The 14,180-nt window shown below is 38.8% G+C and overlaps 1 protein-coding gene across 8 annotated transcripts in view; it reads left to right on the top strand.

Annotated features, from left to right (window-relative positions):
* The window catches only part of SLC10A7 (solute carrier family 10 member 7), a 160,877-nt gene that overhangs the window by 85,753 nt on the left and 60,944 nt on the right, over window positions 1–14,180 (top strand). For all 8 annotated transcript variants that reach the window (XR_014955202.1, XM_085579256.1, XM_085579252.1 and 5 more), the window contains exon 6: window positions 4,334–4,369. Coding sequence is in view for 7 of the 8 variants with exons in the window: in XM_085579256.1 (XP_085435382.1) it covers window positions 4,334–4,369 (36 nt within the window). In the remaining variant the exon portion in view is untranslated. The remainder of the gene's footprint in view (window positions 1–4,333; window positions 4,370–14,180) is intronic.

Here is a 14,180-nt window from a genome sequence, read left to right as displayed (position 1 = left end):
TCTCGCTAGCAGTTGCCACATGTGTGTCATATTGATGACCTGTAAGAATGATGAAAAATTGCATGGGAAATTTGTGGGTAAAGGAAACTAAGGAAAGTTCACATGTATTTCATGCCTCATTACCATAATCTCTACTTGTCTTCTACCATGTGTCCCTCTGGATCTGTGCCCACCTCCCTCTTCCTATTTGCATAATTTCATTCTTAATGATTTGCCACCATAGTCTCAAATTCATTAGGTGGCTTCCCTTCCCTGTCTGATTTGGCAGCCAATTTCATGTATTGATTTTATATATTCTTTTGGAAGATAAACACCTCTTAATACCTGCTCTACAGCAATGCTGTACTGGATGAAACCTATAGAAAACCTCTTAGCAACTTTATCTAATCAAAGCAAATAACAAATGGATCTCCAAGTACATCCTTGATGTTTACATGTGGGTTCATGTACATGCTTGCACACACAAACCTGTATTTAAGCTTTCTTAAATAAAATTGGTTTCATGATCTTTACTGTGGGGAGATGTTTCCAAGTATCTGACTCTTCAGACTCCTATGTTGTATCAATGTCTCATGTCAGGCTGATATTTTTTTCCTGCCCTTTCCACTAAAATCATTGAAATATATTCAGTCAGTCTTTCACATCAGAGGTGTAAATGGATTTCTTGAAAGTTTTTCTGCAGATAGCAAACGGCAGTCACTTTACAACTTTGACTCCATTGTGGGCAGCAGTTGGGAAGCCTAACACTCCACCCGAACTTTGAAGATGCTAAAACTGTTTAATGACCTTGCATTCTCAAGGGCAGATGCTCAGCTTTTGCTGGAAGTGCTAATCTACAATTTGTTTATCTCCATACACTATGTATTTGACAGCACTTGCCTGGAAAGTAAGGCAGGGAAAAGCATTGTCAGATTTAGTTCCATTTTCCTCTCTGATGGTCTCAGTGTCCAATGGACTTTGAATAGTCATCTTTATTTTAATTTTTATTTTATTTTGTGCTTCTCAGCCAGTTGCAATCTTAGAAAGCAGCTGCAGGGCCAGTGTCAGACTATTTTCATTTTGTGAAGCCTCCGATGTAGAGTGAGCTGAGCTCTGGAGTACCTGTTTTAATCCACATTTTCTTTGTTCTTAGTGAATCAGACTTTGGGCTTTACCTTCAAAATGTAAATTGTCTCCTGTATTTTCTGTCAGTAGGCTTTCAATTCGAAGTGCTCTATTTATTGTTCTTTAGTGGATATGAATTGAGATGCATCACATAATGCTCATGAGCACATTGAGGAGCATGTTCCTAATGAAGAGGTGATGTGTCAAAGCAAGGTGCTGTGTGCAGGGAAAGGTAATGCCTTTTCTTAGACACATGCACCATGGATGGGTAAGCCCTTCTTCATATGTGGCACAGGAACCTGAAGAGAAGGCTTCAGCTCATAAAAGCACATCAGTGTTTTCAGGTTAACCTATAGATGGGTTTTACATCCCCAAAGTCTGTTCTTTAGCAGTTCCATCAGTTGGTTTGGTAACAGAGGTTCCCTCCCTGAATAAACTGTGCTTTCCTTGCCCCTGTAAACCATCAGCCACCACTGCACTACTGACAAAAGAAAATAAAAACCTTTTGGTTTTAATGTAAACCTTGTGGTTTTCCAAACTGGCACTCCCAATCAACATAAAATATTAGCATCAAATTACTCTGATTCAGCAACAGCATCTATTTTTTAATATGAACTTTTCTGTTCTGTCAGGTAATTGTTTAGCTTCCCAGGGAATTGTGGTGCAAATGGAAAAGTTCAACCTTGTAAATTCTTTCTGTGGTGAGGCAACAGGAAACCCACTTCTGATTATTAAGATCACTGGGTTTAACAGCAAAATTTAGTGACAAATTGCTAAAATTGACCTTTTGAATGCTAGATTTGCAGTATGCTCATTCAGGAATCTCTTTATGATGTATAGGAGGATTCTCTTGCTCTCCACTTACAGAATTACAAGAAGTGTTACTGTCACAGAGGTGCAGTTTCCTTCTGTGGCACATGCTTTGAATTAGCAGTGGCTGTTGCCGTTTTGTTAATATCAGTAAGCTTCTAAAGTAATTAAGTAGCAAGTCACAGCTCCCATCCCAAGGAGGAAGGATACCATCTTGATTTATGAACAAGATAAAGAGAAAGGTTGGTTTGGGTGGTTTTTTACCTTTGCTTTTTTGTTGTTGTTGTTGTTGTTTTTGTTTGTTTGTGGGTTTTTGTTTTGTTTTAATTTTTTTTTTTTTTGTAACACAGAAAACCTCACTGAGGCATGAAGCACATAAGAACTAGCTAATGGTGCTGAATCAAGGAGTTTGTTCAGGTTCAGAGGAGAGCTGGCTGTGCTCTCAAGCTGGTCCTGTGCTCTCTTCTCCCTACACTCAGTGCTCAGTTGGAGTATGGGGTGCTTTCAGATCACCTCCTGCTCCATCTATGCTCCTCCTCACCTGTGCAAAAGCCTGAAGGTGGAACTCTGCTGCAGTGATGTTCTATCATCCCAAAATTAGAGGAGGCTAAGGGAACACTCAGGCACTTGGTAATGTCTGGTGGTATTAGAGGTGTGCAGTGTGGTTGTCAATGGGGAAAGGGAAGAAGGGCAAGGTCTGGCTCAGGTACTCGTAGCAGCCGTCCCTAAAAGCTGGAGTTTGGTGGCTCTGATGCAGTGGCTGTGTTGTCCCTGCATTACACAGATCTTGCAGTCAGTTCTTCCTCGTAGATTCTGATGTATGCGTCAGTTCAGCCCTTGATGCCTCCTCCCTTCCTCAACTTTTGTTTCTTTCTCTCCAGCTGCTGTACTTGAACACCTATATTTCTTTATATCTGTTATCTGCATTTTGGTCTAGACCTCCTGTAAATAGTGAGTGACGCCCTGAAGCAATTCTTACTGCTTCTACTTCTCTTTTCAGTCTTTTATGATCTATCTCAATTGTGACATTTGCAAAAAGATAAATTATTATGGATAGCTGGGCTGTGGGGCAGTCAGATATGGCATGTATTATTTATTTTGAAATATATTTTTAAATTCTGTAGAAGCCTCAAGTTACACAGCTTAACTGTTGCCTCCTTGATCCTTCCTGATTGCTATAATTTGTGGCATTTATTTGTTGCATTTTGTTTTAGGAACACAATAGGAACTCTCTTTGGTAGATAGTCCATCTGGATCTGTGATTTTTTTGTGGACCCAGAAAGCAAATATGAAGCTAGTTGTTTCAAGTTTTTCTTTATATTTTCTTCCAAGAGATTGAAGTAAAGCCATGTTACTCAAGGTTAAGTGAAAAGTTAGGGACAACTTGGTTTTTTTTGTTCAATTATTTTTCACTTGTAGCTATATAAAACATAAAATAAGCACCCTCTTAGATAAATGTGAGCATGTTTTGGACCTTTGTCCTTTAAAAATAATTTGTGAATAGCTGAGAAGCTAGCTATTTCTGTGACCTATCTGGATGAAGAATAGTCCTGGCCTAGAGAAGTTCAGAGCCACCTCTATGAATTAGCATGCATTAAATGATGGAATCATTTTATTGAGCAATAATAAAATATTGAAGTCAGATGGAAGGATGATGGGGAATTGCTGTTTGCAGCTATGAAAGTGATGCATGTCATGTTAACTCCCAACCCAAACAACTCACTCTAAGATTTGCTTTCATGAAACTTAAAATCCTCTATTTTGTCCAATCATCAGCTTTAAACCTGTTCCTTGTCAGTGAAGACAACAAATCTTTTTGCTTGCATCTGCCTGGGGGATCTGGAAAGCTGAGGTGGTCCTGTGTGATTAAATTAGATGAAAGACTTGCCTTCTACCAGTGAGACATGAAGTCTAATCAAGTGAAATGAGTTTTGAGATCTCAGCTCATTTCCTTGGGGAATATCTGCTTACATTACACAGTCACGACACCTAATTCATCACAGTTGATGCAGCTTCTGCTCAGAAGAGGACCTGGGACTGGGTGGCATGGGACTTGATCAAGTGTCTCCCTAAGGAGGAGCTGCTTAGTGAAGTTAAGATACAACACACCGAGGGGACAGCTTTAATATGACTTTTTTTAAAAGAAATGATCTATATTTCTGTGTATCAGAATATACATCTGTATATTTTAGAACAGAGGGACTTAGATGCAAAAAGGTAAAAAAAGGTATTTGGTACTGAGTTTATAAAATGATTGCTGCATAAATGTTAAAGAACATGCTCAGTGAAGAGCAAAGTTGAGCTTGTTACTTAATTTCTATGATGTTAAATGATGTTTGTGTATTTCCATGTACTATGGTAAGAAAGTAAAGATTTTTCTGCCTCCCTGACTAACAGTGTTTTGTTTTTTTTCTTCCAGGGCATTGTTATAACTCCACTTCTGCTTTTGCTTTTTGTAAGTATCATGATATAATATATTTTTTACTGGGTAATCGTACACCTATTAGCTGTTATGTTTAAGATGCAAGTTTGGATGGTTTTCATAATGCATAAATAATGAAGAAGATTTTTCTGGTCAATATTTGAAATTAGCTGCCTCCCAGGAAGGCCATCAAAATGCATCATAGTGTATGCAAACGCCACCTACACTTAATTCTAAAATGGCCAAAGGCTGTTCCTCTTACAGAAGTGTAAAATCAGATGCTGTTAGGCTGGTTAAAATACAAACACTTGCCAGGTAAGGAGAAAACTCAGGAGAGCTCTTGGAGAGCTTTCACTTGTAGGAGCTGGACAGGAATGCACTGATCTGAAGTGGACAAGAACAACTGGAAAAGCATGTCTCAGATAAACAGAGCCTTGCTTTTGGGCAGCTAAGCCCATGGGTATTTTTGTGGTAGAGACAAAACAGATTACTGGAGCATCACTAAATGTAATGCTACTTCATTCCTGTTAGTTCAATTGTTACCCTTCAGTGAGGGCCTTGGATCCTTGCAGCTCGTGGTAGAGAGAAAGGGAGGAGACCAAGCTTTATCTTCATGTTTTATAAAGGCATGGATATTAGCATGCAATGGAGAGGCTTTTGCAGGTGTGTGGTGGTGTTTAGTAAATCCCTGGTCAGATAGGAAGTCTTGGTGCTTGAGGATTTGCTGGCATAACTGGTGTGGTGTGGTGCAAGCTGCTGAGGGCTGTGGCTTTGTGAAGAGCAGGGAATATAGGCTGGAGCACTTCAAGAATTTCAAGGAAGACATTAATTTTCTTTTATATTTGTCTTTTTGATGGCTTTGTATGTCTTGGCTTGGAAAGACAGGTGTCTGCTAAGGAAGGCAGGAGCCTCCCCTGAAATGGAAAAATGTAGACCCCCATCCCTCTGAATTGTTATAAATTTGAAATTAAGGGGGGCTCTCAGGCAAAAATATGGGAGCAGGAATAACAGTTCTTTATTAGGGAAGAAAATAAAAAGATAAAATAAACAATGCAGTAAACCAAAACAACACTGACAGAGTCAGAATACAACCTGACACCCTATTGGACAGGGTGTTGGCAGCAGTCAAATTGAAATTGTGACTGCAGTCCTCCTGGAATGTCAGGTGTGGTTCTGTTGGAGGAGTGATCCTGTAGAAAAGGGTGTAGTCTTCCTTTGAAGATCCAGTGGAAGAGGCAGCTGTTCCTCTGGGAAATCCAGTAGAGAAGCCATGCTGGTGTTCCAGAAACTCAAGATTATATGCAAGTAGGAATACTTGGCTGCTCCTACTGGGTGGAGCATCTCACAATGGCATGCTGCAACTTTTATCAGTTATTCGGTGACACTCAATAGGCCATTAACAGCAGATATCACCTGGAGGGAGGATTGGTTGTGGAAGAGATAAGGAAAACTGCTCACTTAACAGAAGACAACTGCCATGCAGATGGCAAATGGAATACATCTTGCCTTGCAATCTGGGACAGTAAGTCAGCACACTGGGGAGTGAGGGGAAGTGAGAAGTTGGTCTGAAACAATTTGTAAGTGGCATGCAAGGGATGCGCTGTTTACAGCAGGGATGCTTAAGCAACATATGGGCTATATATGAATATAGCAGTATAAACTCGGATAAACAGTACTGGGAGAGTGGCTGTAACATCAACTACTGCCTCAGAATAACTGTGTGGGAAGAGTTTTATTTTACTAGAACAAATTGTAATTCACTGACGTAGCTATGTTTACACACAAACTGCTTTGACCATATTGTATATATTGATACACACCAGCAAAGCTTTCTCAGTACCCCTGGGACTACAGACTTACTGTAGGTTGAAAAAGATAACTTTCATATAAAAAAAGACAGGTGTTTTGTTATTCTTGTACTGAATATGTTGATTCAGGATGATCTGCTTTGCTGTTTTCCAGTCCTCTTCTCTCCTGTATATAGAAGCTGTTTTTTCCACAGTCATTAATTTAGAAACCTGTGCCCTTGTTTCTAAGTGAAACTTCAGCTCTTTTTACTCTTGCTCACTGGCAGCTTTCCCCATGCTCTACCTCACTGAGTTTGGTGCACTGATTAGTCAAAATGGGTGTTTTCTGCAGAAACTGACTTGTTAAGGAAAGATTTGTGTGTCTTTTCAAGTAAGATAAAGTTATTTTCTTTGGTGTATTTATAGGCAGATAACAAGATATTCTGCCCCATAAATTGCCCTATAAATCCCTCTTCTCAGAAGAAGCGGTAAAACTTCATGTGTGCAAGAACAGGAAGGCAAATCATGACTGTTCTTCCTGCCAGCTCTGTAAAGATTTGTATGAGAAGTGTGTAAAATTCACATTAATTGTTAGGTGGTTTGTAACATGACTTGGACTTGTTCTTCTTGAGGATGATACACACATGAATTGCTTTGTCATCAGAGTGATAAACTAGTCTGGGGACAAGGGGAGTTACAAGAACTGTGGGTTTTTGTCACAGAGCCCAAAACTTGAGGACTTCTCTTGTGCTATGTAAATATTTAAAACTTCTTGAGGTCTTTGTTGAGGGTTTCACAGATGAAGAGCAGTATTTTGGTCAGCCCAGCAGCACACCTTTCAGTTCATCCAATCATAGATATTTAGGACAGCTGAATGTGCAGAACCCGAGTTCCCAAGTCCTGTGATAGTCTCTGGTTTGGATTGCTGAATCCTTTTTTTTTCTTGTGAACCCCTCTAGTTTTCCTCTGAGTTTCCTTGATGCATCTGGCCTGGTGAACACATAGTGGACTCAAGCACACAATTCACATGTTTCTGTATGCTTGCTTACAACCTGCAGCTTCATAATTTCATGTGGTACTGTGGAGTTACTGTGGAATGAGAAACAAGGACTAGAAGAGTCCTGGTTTTCTTCTCTGAACCATTCAGCAGTTTAGTCATGCAACTTAGCCTTAATGCTTAATTAATACAGGGTGGAATTTTCAAGTTTCAAAATAAAACTTCATTTTACCTCTACAATAACTGAGCTGAGCTGCTGAATGCTGTTCATAGACCTTTCAAGTCAATGTCATCAATGAATTTTAATTCCTGAATCTGGTACTCGTGAGCATTAACTCTTCCACCGAGTTGTGCTATGGTAGTCTGAATGCTCTTTTTCATTAATGTTCATATTTGTTATTCTCCCCATGTACAATGCATAAAATACCTTTAGTGCTGACAGAAATAAAATTCATTGTTGTCTATTAGCTTGTTTTTGTTATATAGCTTAACCGGAGGTAGCAGTTATTGTGTATATTTTGCCCTGTGTGCACCAGAAAATATAACATTCTGAGCTGCCTTTTTGTTAATAATTGCCCAGTAATGTAAATATAAATTGTCTAAACAACATTGATAAAGGCATGTTGAAGCTATAATAAATAATGCATTTAATACAAGTAATTTATCATCTTAAGTGAATGGTGTTGAAGAGGAAGTCAGTTACATTTCTGCAAAGTATATTTCTGCTATGAAACTTCTAGTGTAAAGCTTACTCAATATTAACATTCTAAGAGGTTCAGATTAATTTAATGAAGCCTTAAATACTGTGCCTGTAATTACTGCACTGTATAAGGATGCTTAGCTGAACTTTATAAAGAATATCTGACTTTGTCACAGATACCTCTGATTAATGTTTTGCCCAATAAGAAGCTATTGAATCTTTCTTCCCAAATATGTTAATCAGCAATATCATCCTCCTCATGTTAACCCTTGTTATTAACAGTTAATATGGCATATTCCCAGCAAAGATGTTACAAATGGCCAATGTCCCATAAATTACATATAACTGGAGCTCATATATGTGGTAAACAGAAAGAAAGCAAGTTAAGTCAGTTTCACGTTAGCATGAGGTTATGCTGTTTGATATTTCTTTGCAGCATTCCGCAGTGCTTCATTAGCATTAGGAGGCTGTGTACCAAAGCATTCAGAGAGTGAGGCTGTCCATCTCCCTCTTGTCACTTTGCACACTTAGAGAGCAAGAGATCGATCACGACAATTTTTAAAGCAGAAAAATAAATTTTGTTTTCTCCAATGTTAGTTATCAAAGTAGCAGAAGTCTTAAGTGTGTGAATCTATGTACTTCTTTTGAAAGCCATCAGAAATATTAGTGATAAGTCAGTATTTTACATTTTTATGTACTTCATATTCTTCAGAAGCATGCCTGCAGAGCAGTTAATGTCAAATGTTAAAGACCCAATACCAAATTCATGTGAATTTTTAAAGATACACTTGGCAAACCCTCTGTGTGGCTGTCAGGCATTGCTCCCCCATTAGCTCTTTTGCCAATAAAAATACTATTTGTGTGAAAACAGAATCTTTCCAAGGCTTTATCAGCTTGCTCCTGTTATTGATTTCTGAAGTTTTATTTTTATGTTGGTGTTGTAGTGGTGATGTCATAAGTACTAGAAAATTGCACTGCTGAAATAATTCAGGAGTAGACAAGTGAAGGAAATTTGGTGCAAGTAGTGCAGAGAAAAGTGAAATAAATGAAGTGAGTGAAATTAGAAGTTGATTTAAATGCTGAAGAGCTTTCACTTGTATTCACAATCTTTAAATTAAAATATGGTTCCAAAAGTTGCTGATACTTCTCAGATTTTTTACCAAGTCTACTCCAATCCAATTAATTCAGATAAATTTGTTTATTGAAAGGACCTGTCAGTACTTTTTTGTTTTTTAAACAGAACTTCTACACACTATGCCTTGTTTTTCTTCTCAAGCACTTGGTAAATGAGAGTTGATACCAGTCAAATGAATCGTTAAATATGCAAATATCTTAGTAGCTGGAAAGCCTTGGAAGCTGATAAAGAAGTTGCAGCTAATGGATTTCACTGGTATGTGACAAAAGGCTGATTACAGTAGGGAGGGGGAACAGCACAGTGTATTAGCTATTAACAAATCAACTCATTCATGTGGAAGATTTAAAGTGCATCATTATTTCTACCTGGTTATTTACCTCACTGTTTCCTTTCTTCTTTAATCACTGGGAAAATAAAATTCTCTGATCTGATCCAAACTCTTCACAATTAACTAGAACTTTTCAATGACTGCTGTAAAATATTTACTTAATCATTTTATTACTTTTTTTCACATGCACCTTTGTTATTCAAATTGGAACAAGTAACAGAGAATAATAGGGACCCTCCTTGTTCCTGACTCACACACAAAATACTGTTGGTTTTTCTAGGTGCTTTCTACATGTTATGGTCCTTGAGATTTTCATCTAAGTAAAACTAGGAGAGCCTTTCAAATGCAGAACCTGCTTCAACATGGGCAGAAGTTAAGCACACATCTTTAATAGGATCATAGAATCAGGCTACTAGGAGAATCCCATCCTGACTCATCCAATCCATCTCTTTTCCATGCTGTGCAATTCATCTCAGAACTGAACATGATCCAACTAAAAATTAGGATTTTTGCTCTCCTTCCACCCTTGCAGTACTAGAAACTTGTGTCTCTGATAAACAGAAAACTAATTTCCATTAAGTACTAGCTAAGGATGTGTAATCCATTTGTCTTTGTTGCCAGTGTTATACATTTGAATAGCACTTCTCTGAAATTTATCACCCTGACTCTGACTTCCTCTTTGCCAGCCTCCAGTCAGCTAGGCTAAACAAGCCATGCATTTCTAATCTCTAAATTCATAAAACAAATCCCTTAATCTGAGGTGGTTTGTGCACCTGCTCCAGTTTTAATTCCTTCTTCAGCCCAGGTAATACAAATCCTGCACAGCTGTGCCATTTGCTTCACCAAGGGCTTATCCAGGCCTTGTGCAACATCTCCAGTATCCCGTCTTGACTGATTTATTTCTTCTGGTACATCACAGTTTTCTTTTTCATGGATAAATAATATTCATGGTTCTTAACTCCCTGTATTGACTAATCTATGCCTTTCCAGCTAGTCAGGCCCTTGTTTGCAGCAGAATTTTTTGGGTGCTAGTCCTTAAGTCCTTGCTCTCCAAGGGTATTACTCTAATTCCCATTTAGGTGTTTCTGGTTTGTAAACTTGATCTTGTTTCTGTACATTAACCCTCCAGATCATTGCACCACAGTTAAGTGGAAGAGTAGCTCTGGTGTATTTCAGATTAAGACTATCTATGGGTTTTTTTACTGCTCTATAAATGGCTTTAAAATCCACAGGTGTGTTTGGATTGGCTTGGTATTTAATGTGTCATAGGGGAGCCCAAAGGGGATTAGTCATCTGTGATCACTTTAGCAATGGAAACCCGAAATAGACAGTCTCATAGCCCAAGCCAGGAAATAAAAAAAAAAAGGCAAGATTTTCAGCTTTTGTTTTTCCATACTTCTGAATGTGAAACTTTGATTTTTAATTTTTTTTTTTTTTTGACAACAGGAGGGTGTATGTAGACAGATATATAATTTTTCATTTGTGCCAAATCAACTCCCACAGCCATACAAGCTGTGTGGCTAAGCATATATAAATATATAAGCATATACAGAATATGCAAGAATTTGCAAAATATACCTAGTTATTTATCAGAACTGGGGGATTTAAGTTTCATTTTTAAGAATAATAAAGATCTCTTTGTTAAAATACATGACTGCCAAAGCATCACATGCCATCTCTTTCTGAGGCAAGAGACAATTTGCAGGTTTTGACAAGTGTGATTAAAACCTTTATTTTTAAATTTAAACATGTCCTATAGAAACTCCAATCTCAGCGATATGCCTCCCCTTCCCTTCCAACCATTCCAGGTGGATTATTTTGGTACCAGTCAATGGCTCTTGGTCAGTGGCTGGTTGCTGGCATCCCTTGCACGGTTTCTGTGCCTTACGGAGCTGTCGGAATGCTGTGCGTGTGGCTGCCTGTAGGCAGGGGGGTGGGAAGGAGACCCCAGTGACCTGTCAGCCCTGCTTAGATGTTATGTGGGAATGACCTCTTTCAACCTCCTGCCTGCAATCTGGAGCTGGGCACTGTGGAACTCACAGGAGCACATCAGCGCTCTTCCAACTACTCCCTGCTTCTCAGAGCCTCAGTGTCGTTGTTGCCCATGGTGGTTCCCATCACAGCATTTCCATTTCTGGGTTACTGAGGGAGATGGGCTTCTTTTTCTGCTCTACTGTAACATGCTGCAACGACTCGGTCAGGGTAAGGGCTCTGGAAGGAGTCCAAAGCAAGGGAGGGTTTTGTTCAGCTGGTAACTCTTGTTTTTTGCCCTTCATCACTAAACTGGATGCCATCCACATCTTTTCCAAAAGTGCATTGCTTTCCGTGGCCTTTCTGTAATGGGCTGGCCATCCCCAACAAGAGATGTAAAGGGACTGGGGCATGGGATGTTCCAGACAGGCCTCTGAGGCAGCTGGATATGGGCTGGGTGAGGGGAACCAGAAGTGGTGACAATACAGCATTGAGTGTAAAATTTAAAGGGGGTGTCAGAGTAGCCATGCCTTTCCACCAGAATGTAGAAAACAAAAGCTTAAAATTTAATGTCTTGTGTAAAAGAGCAGCCCATAGTGACCCTCCCCATCAGTTCTGCCCTCTTTTCACCCCTTCCTCCTCTGTGCTCAACAACTGGTGAGGCTGAAACTGGTTGATGGTGTGTAAAGAGCACAAAGACAACCTGAGGAAGCATTAATTGCAGGAGAGCACTGGGAGAGTAAAAGCTGTTCCCGAAGGACAGCCTGCTCCAAAGTGGATGCAATGTGTGTGGCACATGTGTCACTGGGCTGTAATTTGGTGGGACTGAGATGATGTGTTTCTTCTGAGTCCATGGCAGTGTAGGCATGGGAATACCCACTGTGATACCTGCCTGATCAGCCAGAAAGATGAGAATGGAGTGTCTGGCTTGTGGAGACAGTCTAGGCTGGGAGATGGAATTGTCTTGTTTTTTATGCAAGGATGTTTGGGTTTTGCTCTTTGTTTTTTTTCCATATCCAGTTAAATATAGCCTTTTAATTAAGGATAAGCCAGTGTTTCTACCACAAACTCATAAAGAAACCCACTAAATTATTTGTTGGGTTTTTATAAAACAGGCAGTCTCTTGAGAAGAAAGGTCTAGGACTAAATTAGCAAGTATGCTGCAGGTCAGGTTTTAAGTACTGCATGGTGACAGAATTGTTTGGGAAGGTTTGCCTAGAATTATCATTCTGCTGTCTGAGTTACTCTGCTGAAATCACTCAGATTATTTAAGTAAAAAGTGTCTTTCCCTAATCAAGAATTTTCAGGGTCTTTTCTTGAATAGTGAGTCCATTAAAGCAGAGCTGCCTTATTACTAAACCCTTAACTGAAATGCTGTTATCCAGAGTGGTGTGTAACAATCTTTTCTCAATAACAAACTTTTAAAAATGTTCCTAAATAAGCATGGACAATATGGTGACATGAAATTTATGATTCCTTTTTCATTAAGTGGTGCATTTCATCTTCCATACATCATTCCAATCAGGTAGGGGTGGTGTTTTTTCAGCTATAAGTCAGTAGTTTGATTTTATGATGTTTTTATGCCAGTTCTTACAGTATATCTGCCATTGAAGAATAGTTCATTTTTAGGCATAAAGATAATTATAACAAGGAGGGCAGCCAAAGATAATCAGCCATTTTAATATAATACTAGTTTCTGTGCAATGCATATCTAGGTAGTTAGTTCTCACACAATACTTTCATGACAGCTAATGGAGCACAGACCTTAGCTGTGATCCAACTAAAACCTGAGTGAAATCCTGTTTATTCATTCAGACAGAATATTTGCATTCTGTAAGTGTGTAGGAATGTTTGATTGACATTATATCAAGGTTTTTGTTTCCTCAGTGCTCACTTCTCTTTCTCAAAACAAGTGTGGCAAACATATCCAAAAGATATGTTCAAAGGAACTCTGGAGCTCAGGCAATCTCTGAGAGTCCATGGGACACTTAGAGTTGTGAGCCTGGTGAGTTTTCATGCTACAGATGTTGAGAAAGCCCTGGTCAAAGTATGCTGCCATTAGCTTTGGGGTCTGTAGTATTTTTGATTCTTTGTGGTTAGCCACTATGTGTTCAGAGTCTGGGTTAAAATGTCCTTATTTTCTGCGTAATTGAGAAGTTTGTGCCTTCTCTTCAGCCTATATCTTAAATTGTGTTTCTTTCTCAGGAAACAGATTTAAGGCTAAGGTAATACAAAAATTGGTAAACATAATCTAACAGATAGATTTTGATAAAAACAGCCCACTGAAATTATTGTCAAACTATACAGAAGGGAACCAAAGTTTGGAAGTCTGTTTAAAGAAGTAATATCAGTACCTTTAATTCAGTTTGTAATTATCTAAAAAACACAACACAACAAATACCAAAAGCTCCACATCCAAAGCAGAACATATCCTTATATACAAAGTGCTTAAAAATTCCCAACAGTTTGAAGACACTACGTTTGAAGTAATATTTAAAAAGCTGGCAAGACTATGCCTTTTTCAGCAATGTGTTATGCTGTTGAATAGTTTTTCTTCCCTGACTTAGAAACTGATTATGCATCCACTGAGCATAAAACTTAAAAGTAGTGAGCAAAGTCCAATCAACGTTTTATAGAAAAGCACAGGAGTCACTGCCAAAGTGTTGTAGTTCTGTGAAGCTGTGCAAGTGTCCTGACTTGCTTAGACTGACTCCTCTGTGGCCCAGGCAGACTTTAAAGTTTAAAAATCTTCACTTTCACTTGAAAAAGCTTCCTGGTATACACAGTAAGTAATGCTTTTAGCTTCCCAGTACATAACAATGACTCCAAATATAATTTGAAAAACTAAGAACCTTTTAAAACGTCAGAAGCTCCTTACAAGAATTAAAACAACAAGGAGATGATGAGTGGGATGATGGAGGTCTGT

This window comes from Lonchura striata, chromosome 4, assembly GCF_050655825.1.
Source record: "Lonchura striata isolate lonStrDom1 chromosome 4, ASM5065582v1, whole genome shotgun sequence".
Taxonomy (NCBI): domain Eukaryota; kingdom Metazoa; phylum Chordata; class Aves; order Passeriformes; family Estrildidae; genus Lonchura; species Lonchura striata.
Note: the sequence above shows the minus strand (reverse complement) of the source record. Positions and strands in the feature narration are given on the sequence as shown.